General features: G+C 50.2%; 1 protein-coding gene across 1 annotated transcript in view; it reads left to right on the top strand.

Annotated features, from left to right (window-relative positions):
• The window catches only part of LOC128277148 (G protein-coupled receptor kinase 1), a 75,097-nt gene that overhangs the window by 39,460 nt on the left and 20,578 nt on the right, over positions 1 to 15,059 (top strand). The window contains exons 2-3 of the mRNA XM_053015595.1: positions 2,465 to 2,541; positions 3,537 to 3,610. Of these exons, the coding sequence (XP_052871555.1) occupies positions 2,465 to 2,541; positions 3,537 to 3,610 (151 nt within the window). The remainder of the gene's footprint in view (positions 1 to 2,464; positions 2,542 to 3,536; positions 3,611 to 15,059) is intronic.

Below are 15,059 nucleotides of genomic sequence, written 5' to 3'. Positions count from 1 at the left end.
GAGAGGGAGAGACGGACCGGAATGTTACTTTGTCAGTCAGAAGCGACGCAGTACTTTCGTGGTTTGATGAACACTTTAAAACGTGCAGATCCAGGAATGTAGGTCATAATGTTGAGGGATTCCGGTTAGAGGGATTTACGGCGACGGCGACGGCCCCGTGGCGTTCTGTGGGCTCCTTCCCTCTCTCTCGGTTATCGCCTGGCGGTGGCTATAACACGGGGAAGCGTTTGAAGCGGATGAGACCGCCCGTCGGAAGTGCCGGTTAAGCCCGGGCGACCTCGTTCGGGTTAGTTGGTTTAGCACTTCTCGGGGCGCCGATTCTATTCCGCCCTCAGTGTAGCGATTCTGAATGAGCGGTTCTATGTTTGTTTCTGTAGATAGTCATCGCTGTATGGCTCTGGGGAAAAGGGTTCGAATTGCCTTTAGACTTTCTTCGGTTGTCCTTGTTTTTGGTTTCGCGTTCCAGCGGTTTTCGGTTCCCTATCATTAATCGAAACAACTTAACAAGAATTCCAATATGTTTACTTTCAGGGTAATGTTCTTTATGTATTTTATGTACAGGGTGCGTAATCACGACAGGATATATTTCAATGTTGGATAACTCTGACGTTTTTCAGTAAATGTTGGCAGTTGAACAAGGTTTATTTAGGGTATAGAATGCTCATAGAATCGTCCTCAATTTGGCTTACATACAAGATAAGATACCGTTTCTGATTGTTTCATTTCGATTAGCCTCGTGGTCGTTGGTTTCAAATTTTATTTCTCGAATCTCGATTCGTTTCGTCTGTTCCTTCATTTTTCCAAACGTTTTGTTTATTTATTTAGGCAAGGTGGCTTTCTTTTCTTCAATTTTCTGATTATCCTTGATTTGGTGTTTGTTTCGCGTCAATTTGTGTTCCAAATTTATCTAAGCCGTGTTCAATAGATTTCAAAAAAAAAAGGACGGCATTGTGGGATTATTGATCCGATTTGTCTCCTTCGCAGCGAAGATCTTATCACCACCGACGCGCGGGTCTCCAGGGAGTTTAGTGAAATGACTGTGAAATTGGAACACAAAGTAAATCATCAAACCAGCAGGGCCACCTTTCTCCTTCGACCTCTCACCTCTGCCCCTGTCCTCGTAGTGGGTAGAAATGATAAATAGCTGGCCGGCAACCGGGTGGTGGATTTTCGTTTATGTTTGCGGTAATGGTATTTCGAGGTAATTAGGCAGTCGGACGGACGACGGACGGGTGGGGAGCGTGCGATAGCCTCCCCGCGACCCCAAGGTCCTGATCCCATTTGCTTATCCGCTGGGTGTGAGCCGTGTTTTGGTGATGGCGTCAAGCACCGCGCACCATCATCTTCGGATTCGTATCCGCGTCTCCTCGAACAGTGGCGCTAAATAGTGCGTTCCCACCGGGAACCGAGTCGGACCGCTAAAACCTCCCTCACACATCCCGCTCCGGACCCCGCTGCTCCACAAACAGTTTAGAAATTCCCACATTCATCAGAGGAAAGTGATCGGTTTGAAAAATTAATCTATCGTCGGTTCCGCTCCGCGGGGCTTATCCTCGGGTTCGAAATTTGACTTATTAATGAAATTTATAATGAACTCTCCGGGTGAAGGATTGTCATCGTCCGGGGGGCCGCCGGGCCTGGGACTTCTACCAGCCCCTAGAAACGGCGCTTCACATAGTCAAGCTGGAGCGTGGATTGAGTAATTAATAATCTCCAATCTGCACCGCCGGGGTGCGGCCGGGGCTCTGAAGTTTTGCCAAAGTGACTTCTGCTTCCACCCCAACGGCTGCGGAACAGACCAGGCGACCCCCTTGGGTGCGATTGCCCGAGCTGTCACCCGTCATAGTGCCGCTTTTGACCGAGAATTATGACAAAGCGCCGATGTGCTCTAGCTAGGACCCTGCGGCCAGTGTCGCCACGTGGATCATCGCCACCGCGACCGACCGGTGGAACCCTTTCAACCCGTCGCCGCCTAGAACTAGGCAAACATTCCGCCCAGCGCGACCGCAACGGCGGAGCCCTCGGACCGGACTTTTGAGCGTAATTAATTATGAATGGCTTTTCATCGCTGTCGCCGTCGACAGTTTTTGGGGTGTGGCGGACTCCTCGCTAGATCCAGCCGGTTCCCAGGGCGCGCAGGGTCTTTATGGTCTCGCCTGGACGCGGCCGTGTCGGAAATTTACAATTCAACAACACGCGGTGCGTGCATTTGTGGGGTCCCAAATTCTTAAGATATTCTATGAATATGTAACGCCAACATTATGCCCAGAACTTTCGACCCACGGTGGTGGCCACGTGTGCCGTCTCCAAGGACATGCCGTTGTCGCATGCGCGAAAGCCCCCGTCCGCAACTTTATTCATTTGTTAAGTGAAAGTCGGCGAACCGATCCTTGGACGATCCAACTCTTCATCCAGCAAAGAGCGTCAGTTCCTAATCATCACTTCTTTCCTCTGTCCATTGCAGCGTCCGGAGTGTCATGCACAAGTATCTGGAAAAGGAACACGAGGTGAACTTCGACAAAATATTCAACCAAGTATTAGGTAAGTGGCCGCCTCCTGCTCGATGTAATTGAGTGTTTGAATTCGCCCCAATGGGCCGCCACGTGGCACCATAAATTAGATTCTCCAAAACTCGTTAGTGGGAGCAGTTAGTTTTTCAGCAGCGCAGCGTGTCCTTTTGCAAAAAGTGGCCCACTTGCGGTGGCTGCAGTTGCAGTGATCCTGTCGACAGCGCCCGACCAAACCCGACCCGACTTGTTCCGGGAGGACCATTATTCAACGTCACTCGTCGATATGTGCACAGCTTGTTTTTTTGTTGCCACGGCGGCTGCCGTCGCCCCGTTCTTTCATCGATTAGTCGGCCGTGAGGACACTTGAAACGCGCCGTAATCGGATCGACAACGCGGCACATGCGCGCGGTGTGGCGTGTAACGCGATCAAAAGCCCGGCTCGCAAACATGGCCGGGCCGAGCGGACGGCAGCTTTCAAACAGAGAGAGAGTGTGATGTCGTTAAGGGCAGAGGCAGGTCCTTTGGATCGTCGTTTCTGTTTGAGCTGCTCGGCGGCCACCGTTCGCCAGGCAGTGCACGGGCCGCCATCGTCGTCGTCGGGGTTTCCTTTTTAGTTTCTTCTGGTGTAATTTATGATCCTCTTGCGAAATATTTGCGTAATTAGTCGATTAGCTTGGTGCAGTAGCAGCAGCAGCACTCGGCTGCATCTTTGGCCAGGGGAGGTCGCAGCCAGCGAAAGCATCGTAAATTACGTGCAGCCCTTTCGGATACCGTTCCGTTCTCCGATCGTTTACGGATGATTTAAGCGATAGACCCGCATATGGATAGTTTCCTGCCATTTGTTTGTTTTGTTGAAATGCATCTAAACGCTGAACATCCTGAACGCTGAATTGCCTCGAAAATAACCCCAAAAGTCTTTAAGGCAAATGTTTTTAGGGCTAATTAATAAAATCTTTACTAATGCTCATGTTCCAGTAACCGATCCAGATTCGTCTAATTTCTGTACTATTCTCATTGCTCCGGCAGGATATCTACTATTCAGAGACTTTTGCGACAACGTCTCGGAGGAACCGGTGCCACATCTGAAGTTCTATGAAGAGGTACGTTCATAGTTTTATGCCATGGCGGCCAATCGTTTGCTTTTCATTAGAATATTTGCATCTTTAATTAGACAACAGAAGCATTAAAAATAATCTGAAGTGTTTCAAGGACTTGGTACTCGCCGCGAGTAGTGCCGTCTGAGTCGCGGCACTAAGATGAGACCCCCGATAAGCCTCGGCGCTATTTACTATTGCTTCATTTCCGACCAGGCTCAACCGTTTCGGACCTGCCACGTGACCATTCGAATAACGAACACCAAAATCAGCCCACAAAGCACAGGAAATATGTCCAGACGCGCGCAGGTTGATTACGATAATTAATTCCTACTGCCGGCCAGAATAACGAGACCGTTTTATTGCGCCGCGCCGAAGACCAATAGGTTTCCCCCCTTATTTTTTTGCTCTCGTTTCTCGTTCTTGCGGCGGCGACGAGTACCTAGACACAGGCGTTCGGTCTTTCCCGTCCCCTTTAATTGGCCATCGGGGCGACCTTCAACCAGGACGAGGAACGGGACCGTCTGGTAAAGGATTTTGCCACAAAATAATTGGGCAACCTTCGATGGTACTGTGCCCTCTTCTCGGAGGGTCTGTTGTTCGAGCTTAAGAGGTCCCCCTTTTTTCGATACAACCAAAAATAGAGAAAAAAGTATTTCGCCACAAAGGAGAGAATCCTGGCGCCGGCCGGAAAGAAAATTCCTGGGCCGGCTCCCCGGCTCAAGAAGCTAATTAAATGCTACGATTTCCTTCTGGCTGACCGGCGGAACCTTCCGAACATCGAGACGGCGAAGGCGTCAAGAGGAGGCAGCCCAGCGCTCAACACGGTCGATTATTCACCCGTGCAGAACTCATAAATTACGAAAGCCGAAAGTCGTCGAGCACCGGAAACCCTTGGTCCGGGAGGCCGGTGGGGCCAAAAACAGAGCCACAGAGGGATTAACAGAGTAGGGCCGAGAGTGAAAGGGGCCAACGGTTGCGATTTTTCCTAGTCTGTGCGGGTCTAATCCCCTTCTTTCGGCTGTCTGCTGTGTGTTGTTGGCCGGAATGAAGACGATCGGTTGGATGCCAAATATGAATAGACCTATCCGGGAGATTTCCGAATCCGGCTCTGGTTGATGCCGAGCAGCAGCTGGCGGACGAGGCAAGAGTAAGGTAGGGGCTGTGTAGCCCCACAATTTCGGTGCTGGTTCAGGATTATTAGATTCTGGCGGAGGTACACACGCAACGGGCGAACGGCTTAGGAGGAGCCACCTGCAAGAAGCAGCTATCCTTCGCCACAGTCGCCATCGCAGTTTGTGGGAAAATAATTCCAAGAACCGGCACACTTCCACAGACGTATTACGGTGCTGCACACCATCATCTTAATCCTGTCGACCGACAGGCACACGGTTTCGTCGTCGGTGTGCGTCTGAATTTGGTTAGTATTCGACGTAAAAAAACCATTTGCAATCCTTAACCAAAAAAGAGGATTTATGAAGTCGGAACTCTTCGGGGATCGCAAAATGTAGCCAAAACTCAGCAACTTTGGACATGTTTCTGCCTACCCGAAGTTCGACTTTAATGCAAGCTTTCGGCTGTGTAGTTGGTGGGACCACCTAGGCGTGGTCTATTAAAAGGTGTTGCAGTTGGTCCACAAACCATCCCAACAGCAACACGATGTCAACGCTACTCAACTGATGAGCTTAGCTTAACAAGGAACGTAAATGGTCACTCTCTCTTCATATTTCTCTCCCTCTCTCTCCCTATTTATCGCTTTTAAGGTCGCGAAAGTTGTTGAGTTGTTAAAGTCGAGAAGAGCATCGCTTCCCGGAGGGCGAAAACCCGGTAAACGAAGCGAGAGTCGCCGCCGTCCGTTGACAGTTGACAAATCTTTTTCGCTTCAAAGTTAACCGTCAACCTGGCGCTGACCGCCGGACACTGTGTGCAAATCGTGACCATTATCAGGCGCCTACATCGGTGGTGGACGGTTAGTGGCCGTGTGGTGGCGTGCCGCTGTTTTGTTCTACGGTCGGGCGCGATTGGCATCCCCCGGCGTCCAAAGGCGGCCGTTGAGAGGTGCGAAAGAAGCAGCGTGCGCTTTGGGATCTGTTTGAAGATGTAAAATTTCTCATTTAAATGCAAATTAGTTGCGATCGTGTTAGGAGCGGGAGCGCGCCTGCGCGCGCCGAGTTAACGAGTTCCGTCGTGGCGTATCGTGGATACGCCGCGCGCAGACCCTTTCGCAGGGTCGGGTGGGGTCCCTGTTTCCGGCTCGATCGCCGCCAGCGCCAGAGTCCGTCCACGTTCGGGTGAAGAATTGGAACCTTTTTATTTTGTTCCCTTTTGTCAACTTTCAGGGTAGGGTTTCTCTCCAATCTTCGTCAATTTTACCAACTTGCTGCTTTTGCATCTCATTTTCTTGCGAATTGTTTCCCGTCGCCGGTCGGCGATGACGGCGGCGGCGGTAAGAGAGTTTGACAAGAGTTTGATAAATGGACGCGTCTGTCACGGATGGATCGTTCGTATGTGTGTGGCGCAATGGCGATGGCCACACTTTGGCCGCGCCAACCTCAAATCGATCGTGTAAAGTCGAAGTTTTTAACTTTCTCCCCTAAACCGACAACAAAGAAACGGCAAAGTTCGCGGCCAACCGAGCCAATGGTATCCCCGCCGTCAAAGTTGACCGACGACAGGATATTGTTTCCTTCTTTTTTTGGAAAAAAATTTGCGAAAACATAAAGCCGAAATATGAAAGAGCAATTCGATTCGATTCAAGCTCGTGCGCCCCGGGCGGCTGATGAGCGATGAGCGGTCGGCCCGGGTTTTGATGTGTCTGCCTCGATCGTTGTCAGCCGAAATTGAAAACCCGGCAAAGAAAGATTGTTTTTACGTGTTACGTGTCACCAGTGCGCTACGTCCGGCCCGTGTCCAAATCCATACCCTAGTCCACCCGGGGGTGATAAATCTTTTCGGTGACAAAGCTTTGATAAGTGTATGACAAATGGGTTGTTATGCTCCGTTGTGGGGAGCTCAACCAGTCGATTCGAGCACAGATCCGCGTTGACGCGGACGCCGCCGACCTTGCCCTTGGGCGAGGGTCAAACGATGGGCCAGTTTGGAGCGCACGATCTGAGCTTGTCGCGTCACACACAGTACATCGCGCTGGTGCCGTCAACCGTTGGCCACGACAATACTCTCTGTCAAGGGCAGCAGTAAAAGCATTCAAATGAAGAAAAATGTTTACTGATACTCTTTTAACGCTTTCCTGATTATTTAGCTTCTTTTCTATGGTGACGGGTTCAGATACTGTCTTATGTTTCGTTTGTTCTTTTTTCAATTCCATTTTGTTTTTTTTTTTATTTATGTTGGTTTGTTGCATGTTTTACTTAGTCTTACCAAGTTCACTTTTTGCCTTCATTTGTTGCTTAGCAGTTAGCATGTTCTGCTTTATAGTGTTTGCATTGCTTTTTCCTCGTTTACTTACTAGGTTTTACTGATTTGTTTACCAACTTTGGTGCATAATGTTTAACCCTTTTAAATCGTTGATTGTTTTCTGTATTGGCTTTGGATGACTAATTATTTGTAGTCTCTGCGATAGTGCTGGTCTTGTTTCTTCCCGGCCGGGCTGACCACTCTGCGGCAGCACGTGTGTCACGTTTCGTGCATGTGAATTTTTCGATGCCGCCTGTGACCGCTGGCCATAATAAACAACGACGACGATCGGTGCTGCCTGACGGTCGCTCACTGATGATGATGATCGAGTTTACGATCGCCATGGCCAAATGCGGGGGGAATGCCTCTGTCTGGGGCGCGAGCAATATGGTGAGAATGGATGTTCGCCGTCGATTAAATTAACTCGAGCAACGGGCGCAGCGAGAACGCGTGTTGTGCGAATGAACAAATTGCTGATGTTTATCGTTCGGGGGCCCTCCTTCGCTCTCTGTCGTCCCTCCAGTGGCACTTCCAGTGCGGGAGCTCCGAGCGCACACATAAATGGGGCGTTTATTTTTACCCCCGATGAATCTCAAGATCACGCTGCCGACCTCTGCCCGGTTGGCGCCCCGTTTCACTGGGGCAGATAACGATCGACACGGTTAACACGGTTTGGTTTACGATTTTTGCGCTCCCATTTCGATGGCAGATTTACTGATAAATTTGCCCGATAATCTGGTGCCGTGAGGTTGGGGACGCTTTCTACTTGGAAAGCAACTCTCGCCTTTCGCCCTGTCTTGACTGATGGACAACATTTAGTACGAGGTTTTGCGGCGAGCTGTGGGTTATAGAGCCGCAGAATGTGGTCTCCCATTTTTTGCTTCAATCGGATACCCCCTGCAAAAGTTTGCCCCAAAGCCATCCGACGGGGCGAATTCGTCGGAACGCAAAATGGAACTCCAGCCGGCTCCGGAACTCCGCGGAACACCATTTGCCGTAGGTAAAATTCAATAACCGAAATTGGTATCCTGTTACGGCGCAGCGTCGTCGTCCTCGTCGTCGTCGTTTGAGGTCTGCGGTCTGGTTCCGCTGTGACCGCTCCTTCCCATTCCTGTGCTGTGAGCACTAATGTTGGCTAGCCGGGACTTGTTTTCGGCATAAAAGCCTTATTGAAAGCAGTAACGGAACGTACTTCCTCCTCGCCGGGACAGACGCCGATGAAGTTGGGCCGGCACAGAAACGGATTAGATCGCCCCCGGCAAGGAGGGTGCTTTTTGCATATTCGAAGTAGAAGCGGAAGGTCAAAAGGAAGGCAGTGGACGGAAATCCTTTATCCAGAGCACAGCAACGGCGACGACGGGTTGTTTTCGATCGAAGAACCGGATCCACGGGGTGGACCACCCGCCGCCCGGTCGCTACCCGGATACAGCCCAGGATTTTTCTCGCTATCCGCTGCTTCCTCCTGGCTTCCGGTTTCCGGGGTTGGCGGTTGTTGGCCACACGCCACGCAGCCGATGCGCGCACGATACGAAAGAACGAACGGGGTTTGGTTCCCAAGAAGCAGATGGCACTCGTGGCAATCCGTTACGCACGAGAGCACCGCCGTGGGGTGGGGCGGTCCCTGTGTCACCGGCGGGCGCCACCGGATGTCGTGAGCACTGACAACTATCTCTTTGAACTCCGAAGCACACACACCTTCCGGGGGCTTCCGATCCGCTCGGTTGGGAAATGTTTTCTCAATGGCCAGAGATCGTGATACACGATAGTGTGTGCGCGGACGTGCCTCACGGTTTCGCCTCTGGCCACAGGGATGTTGTGGGGTGCACAGAACTAGGTTAGAGAGTGCTGACACTCGGAACGCGTGATGTGTGGGCAAAGAAAAAGGTTCTATCTCTTCGATCCGTTTTTTTTTTAGGTTTTTGTAACGAGATTCCGCTTTTCCGGTAGAGCTTAGTTTGTGTGGTAAATGAATTGAAAAACTCAGAACAAAGTGGCTTGGACTCTGGTTATTTTGCATGAATAAGTCTTCAGATGCAATGTTAATGTGAAATTAATGTTTGATGAACTCAATGCAATTTACTAAGACGATTAGCAAAAGTTAGTTCTAATTAACGTACAATGAGTTTTTGTGTGAACGAAAAGCGTCCTCGTTTAGCGGACGCGCAAATGTTAATTGAGATTACCGTTAAAGGCCACCAGGACATTGTGTGGGGACGGAATTCCGTCCAGCGAAACACGTTAACTGATCCGGTGATGAGCGGCCACCGCGCCAAATTGGTCTGACATTTGCGTAATGTTAACCGATAAGCGCCCCGGGAGGGATGTCCTGTGCCTTGGAATCGGCATATAACTCCTCAATCTCGTCAACCTCGTCTCTGAGTCAGGTGCGCCGCGAGGAGGTGTCCGGCCTTCAAAGCCCGGCCTTTACTTCCGTCGTCCATTTCATTAGCGCGAACTTTCTTTGTCCGAGCGAGCGGAAATGGAAACTCATTTCCCATCAACGGTGCCTCTTCCCATTCAGGGTCCGGGGAGGGTTCGAGATTGCACGTCCGAGAAGTGCGTCCTACTTCCGTCGTCTCGGTTGTGGCCGTGCTCGAGTCTCGGCTCTGGTGGGCGTAAAACTTTCTTTCCACAAAACTACTGCCGCCACCATTCGTTATCCTTATCTCACGCCCGTGTGTGTGTGTGTGTGAGGGGGACACGAAGGTGTTTGAATGGCGCGTTACATCACGATGTTGCGTCGCCACACCGCGGGGTCCATACCGGGTTCTTCCAGTCGAACCCGGGGGAATGGTTCCGGCGGTCCTTTTTATCGTTCCCATTTTTTTGTTTTTCTTGTGTGCCACCCACCGCCGGCCGGGCCGGGTGGTAAACGAGTTGCGGAAATGATAGTTTTTCTGCCGCCCTGGGGTCCACTAGGGGGCTGTGTGTGGTAAATGGGAAGAGCGAAAAGGCGCTCCATTCCGATCGTCGGTCGCCTTTTTTCCATTGCTAGCCCCCTGCCCCTACGAGTAACAGTTTTCCGGCATCGTCTTATGGCCACGTCGCGCCCTGCCCCGGCTACGTGTGCAGCCCGCGTTACGTAACCGTACCATTGTTATCGGCTCACGGTTCGGTTTTTTGTTTCAAATTCAAAACTTTAAAAAAGTGTCAATATCTTTCGCGCCCGCACTTTTCGGATTCGCCTGTTTTTTTTGGAGCGGAGGTCTTCCTAAATGTTCTTAGCGTGGACTTTTCTTTGGCCCCTTTTTTCGGGACGCTGATTGTCGGTTTCGATTCCGGTTTGTCCTGGAAGGCACGGGGGATGACGATAGTTTTTTGAAGCACGGCGTGGACGTGGAATTTATTATCCTTCACACGCCGGCCAAGCCAGGCCAGGCCAGGAGTCCGAAACGATGTTTTCTGCAATTTATTACAGATTCCTCTCTCTCGGTGGGTCGGTGGCAGCCTTTTCTTCTGGAATCTCTCTCCACCCTGAATAAGAAACGACTTTCCGCACGTTGCTGGACAGTTTTTCTTTTCTGCATTTTCCAGAGTTTTTCCGAGCAAATGATACCAACCCCCCCGCCAGTTCCGTGTAATGCATACCGACAGAAAGCCGGGAAGCCCCCAACTCACAGCGGCAAGATTTGCTTCCGTGACCTAAAACAACAGTCGGCCCCAGAAGGGTAACAACCTGGGAGCGGAATATTGTAAAATGTTATTATGGCCACGTTGCCGGTGGTGATCATTTGCTCGATTATGTTTTCCAAATTCGGTTCCCTTTTCTAGGGGCACTTGTGTGGTCACTTGGTCTTAGGTAATCCGAAGATTGCATGTTCGAATCCAGTCACGGTCGCCATGTAACAGGAGTGCCTAATGTCGTTCAATGGTACCCTAAATCTAAACAAAAATTCTATCAAAATGTGTGAAGCAAATAAAATGCTTCGCGTTCGGAAAACGCTCAGCCTTCGGCAGGACATTCCTGCAGCGTGGTCAGTGACAGGAAAGCCAGCTGCACTTTGCAGGTGCTTCAGCTAACGACCTGCCCGTCCTGCCCGGAATGTGGTCGACCGGAAACGACGGAGCGTGCGATAGAGAAGTGGTTTCGACAGGAATGGCCAGTTTTCCAAACATGCTGCTGGAAAACCCGCGATGCCCGCGACTCTCGGGAGACTCGCGCGGGCGCGCGCGACGTAAATGAAATGGAATGAAAAGTTTTAATTACAACCCTATTAGAGTCCGACGAAAAGGATGGCCGCCGGCCCGCCAAGTCACGCCGGCAACTATTCCTGTAGTTGCAATGGGGCAGGCGAGGCCCCATCACCCAGTGCTCGGGAGGTTTAATTTGGGGCCAGGAAAGTTAACCTAACAGACAGAGCAGCAAAATGCGAAGCACTTTTGACCCATCGTTGCATCGTTTGGCGATCGTGCCGGTGGCGGCCACGGGGCAGACGAAGTTGCAAAGTTGATGTAGTAGTTCGAGTCGGGCCGTAATTGTTTCGATGAGAGTTTTCACGCTCTGGCGCGCCCCTGTCCCGTCCGTGTTAGTCCTTGTCCCCTTCGGAATGCCATCTCAACCGGGCCCATCGGGTCTCTAATGGTGAGCTGCAGTTAGCGTTGCTTGTTTCCGCACGCGGACCGTGCGCATTCGGTGCCATTTCCGGTTGCCGGTGTGGTAAATCGCCAGTTTTATCGCCCGATGGAAATGCGCTTTTCTTGTAAATCACTGTTTTCCTAAGCTAACCAGCCAAATGGAGGGCTTACGCCGCCGTCGCGTGGAGCTTTATTGAGGTTTTATCGCAAGTCGGGCGACTCGTGAGCTGGCTCAAGTTTGAGTAGCTTGTCGTTCGGTGTGAGTTATTCGTTATTTTAATTCGTTGCTTAGTAAATGTTTTGCTTTTTATTTAAAAAAAATTGTATTTACCTAGCTTTATTATCTAACTTTTCTTGTAAAGGCTTTGACTTTTCGAAGGCAAAGAAATGTGGCCTTTTGGGAATAGAATCACGTCTAAGGTATGCCGTCGTGTTCGCGTGAAGTGGACAATGAACTGAACAAATGATTTATGACAAATCCTCGTTCGATTGCCTTGTAATTGTCCACTTAATAGGCGATTAACGAACAAAAGTACGTTCTCGGTGCATTATACTCGATATTTACTTCTCCATAGAGGATTGAACAAAAAAAAATGGGAAAATGGAAGATCGTAAACAATGTCCCGTTTCGAAATGGGCTCCTTTTTTAAACGTCTCGCGACCGTTTGGTGCGTCATGAGCAACACTTTAAATTGAATTTGTCACCAGTGCCGGGGCCACTCGCTCGAAATCAGCTGACGTTTCGCCGAATGCGGCACCCGAAATGTTGCCTCGCGTTGCCATAATGTAATCATTTCGTGCTGTGCAAAGTTTTTCTTGCTCCTTGGTACTCTCTTTGGCCGGCCCCCTTTCTTCGAACGCACGCCGACGCCTCTCGCTTCTCGGGAGAGAAGAGTTAGAAAACGGATTTAAGGACCTTTCGGGTTTATTTTTGTTGCTCGCTCGCGCCAATCGTCTCCTTCAGTCCAGTCTTTTCTCCGTAACTGTGTTTGATAATTGCTCCGTCCCGAGCATAATCCTTTTCGAGTGAATTTTCGTGTACACGACGGAGACTTGTTGTGTTTCCTCTTTTTTTTGAAAGAAAATTTCAAGAAGAGCTTATCGAGCATTTTCTCGAAGGTAATGAGTGGGCTGGGTGAGACGGTTTATCGGCACACCATCGGAGCTTCTCGGGAGCGACTAACGGCCCCGGGGACAAGGCCCTGTTTTGACACTTTAATTTCTGTCGGCGTCGGCACAGTCGGCAGGAGTTGCGTCTTTTGCCTGCAGATATCAGCATCCGTGGAAATAGTTTTTCGGTTTTAATCGAGTGGAACTGAAGAAACTTCTGAAAATATGGCGTACCCATAAAAAGATAGTCTTCCCGGCGCGTGTTAAGTTTATTCTGCCACCTCGAAACTAACTCTACCGGCGCTGGAGTTGCACGTTTCCAGGGCACGGCGCTTCAGGACGATCCGCTAGTAGCTCGGGAGTCGTTTGGTGGGAAATTTTAAGCACATCACGTAGCGCTGTAAGATATCTTTTCACTCGCGTTGCTAAAATTATTTGCATTCACAGCTCTTGAATAAAGCAGTAATTATGCGCGCTCTCTTCAGTGACAATTTCCACAACTGTGAGGTTCCTGACGAGGGTCCCATTCAAGGATCTCTCACTCATCTTGTCGTTTTCGTCTCAAAAATTGTTCCATAAATTGGGGCCCTCGAAAAGCGACCGCTTCCGGCTCGATGCGCCGTCAAGAGTGTCGTGATGCAGTGCAGCAGGCCAGCAGCACTTTATGGACTTCTCGGTTCAGAAATGGCCAACTCTCTGCAGCTCGCTGCAGCTGCACAATAGCCCCTTCCGACGACGTGTCACCACCATCCGCGGGGCTCGGGCTTCCGTCCTCCGAGGAGAAGTGGCCAAGCCACGGTACGGTACACGGAAGCACACCGCCTTTCACGAGTCCTCGAACTCGAACTGGAGTGGTAACTGATAACAACGTTTTGCCATTGTGATGCTCCTATTCTGTCAACCTGCCATCGGGTGTGTGGTTCCTTCGGCATATCGGCTTGCCGGCGGCGAACCCCCGACGACGGCGACAACGACGACGGTCCTTGGGCGTTGCTTTGTCGGTGCCTCCATTCCAAAGCATCATCACCCCGCCGGAAGATGCATCGAGCGCAAGCTGCCCGGGGTGCGGCAGAACTGTGTTGTAAGCTACCGCCCGGCCGAGGGCGAAGAACACGGAAGTTTTTGTGGTTTGCTCGAAGAGACACAAACCTGGCTCCGTCTGCCTTCTGCCTCTTCTCCTCTACGCTACCAAGCGAAAGTTTATCTCCGGCCGGTGAGACAGGATAACAATAAGAAGGACCCCCCCAGCAGCACACAGAAACGTGTTTGCAATGTGTAAAACCGTGACTCCGGACCACCCTCTCTCCCTCCCGCTGGGTGGCTGGCCGGGGGTTCGATTCCTATCTCCTAGCCGGGGCCCGTGTTCCAGGGTTCCCGAAGGAGCGTATCGAGATTTTGTGCAACACGACAATCTTGTTACATTTTAAGTGCACATCCCCTCGTGGCGATCGATGCCGAGCCGGTGTAAGAATGTTGCGGGAAAGTTCTCGTAAATCTTGTCCGGTGCGCACTTGTGACGCTAGCCACAGCGCCGCATCGTAAGTTGAAAGGGTACCGGAGATGAATTCGACCGCGTTCCAGAAGATTTGCACGACCTAAATCTGGGCCAGTTGCGCACTTATTTGTTGACCTACTTTTTTGTTTAGTTTACTAATGTTTTGTTGTTTTGTTTGTTCTATTGCTTTTATTTAGGGTGTTGGAGTTTACCTATAGGTTTTTCAGTTTCATGTTCATCAACTTACTTTTGTTCAGGTTTTTGTTTGTTACTTGGTTTAGGTCTTTGAACATTTACTCTGTTGCTTGTACACCACGAACTTGTTTGTTTGTACCTCTGTAGGTTTCTGTTGTCTATCTTTATGTTATTAGTTCTATTTCCATTCCACTCACATTCCCAATTTGTTTTTCATTTAATTTTTACCTTTCTTTTGATCGTTTCATTTAATCTTCGTGCCTTTTTTTAATTCTTTTTACGTTCTTCAAAAACTTGGGCAATGTTTTGAATCGTTCATTTCAAAAATGGTAATATTTTAGTACTTTTCTTTTATCTTTCCAAATGAAATAGCCAAATTTGGGTTGGTTTTGGGTTTTTTAATCAAGCATTCTAAAGCCGAATTTTTCCGGAACCTCAATTTGGGTCTCGAATATGTTGCAAACTTTAGCGGCACGAGCAACGCGAAACCAATTTCATCTGCCACGCTCCTCTGCCGCGCTCTGCCACGGTGCCGAAGCGTTTGATGTTGCCACGACAGACACGGGACGGGGCACGGCTTTTCAGCAACAACAAAAAAACCTGCTGCGTCGTTCCGTTCGCCGCTCCGCCGGGGCAAAACTGCCTAGAGCGCGCCACGGAAAAGGG

The sequence above is a fragment of the Anopheles cruzii genome, chromosome 2, assembly GCF_943734635.1.
Source record: "Anopheles cruzii chromosome 2, idAnoCruzAS_RS32_06, whole genome shotgun sequence".
Taxonomy (NCBI): domain Eukaryota; kingdom Metazoa; phylum Arthropoda; class Insecta; order Diptera; family Culicidae; genus Anopheles; species Anopheles cruzii.
The sequence above is the reverse complement of the archived record's forward strand: the minus strand, read 5'-3'. Positions and strand labels throughout refer to the sequence as shown.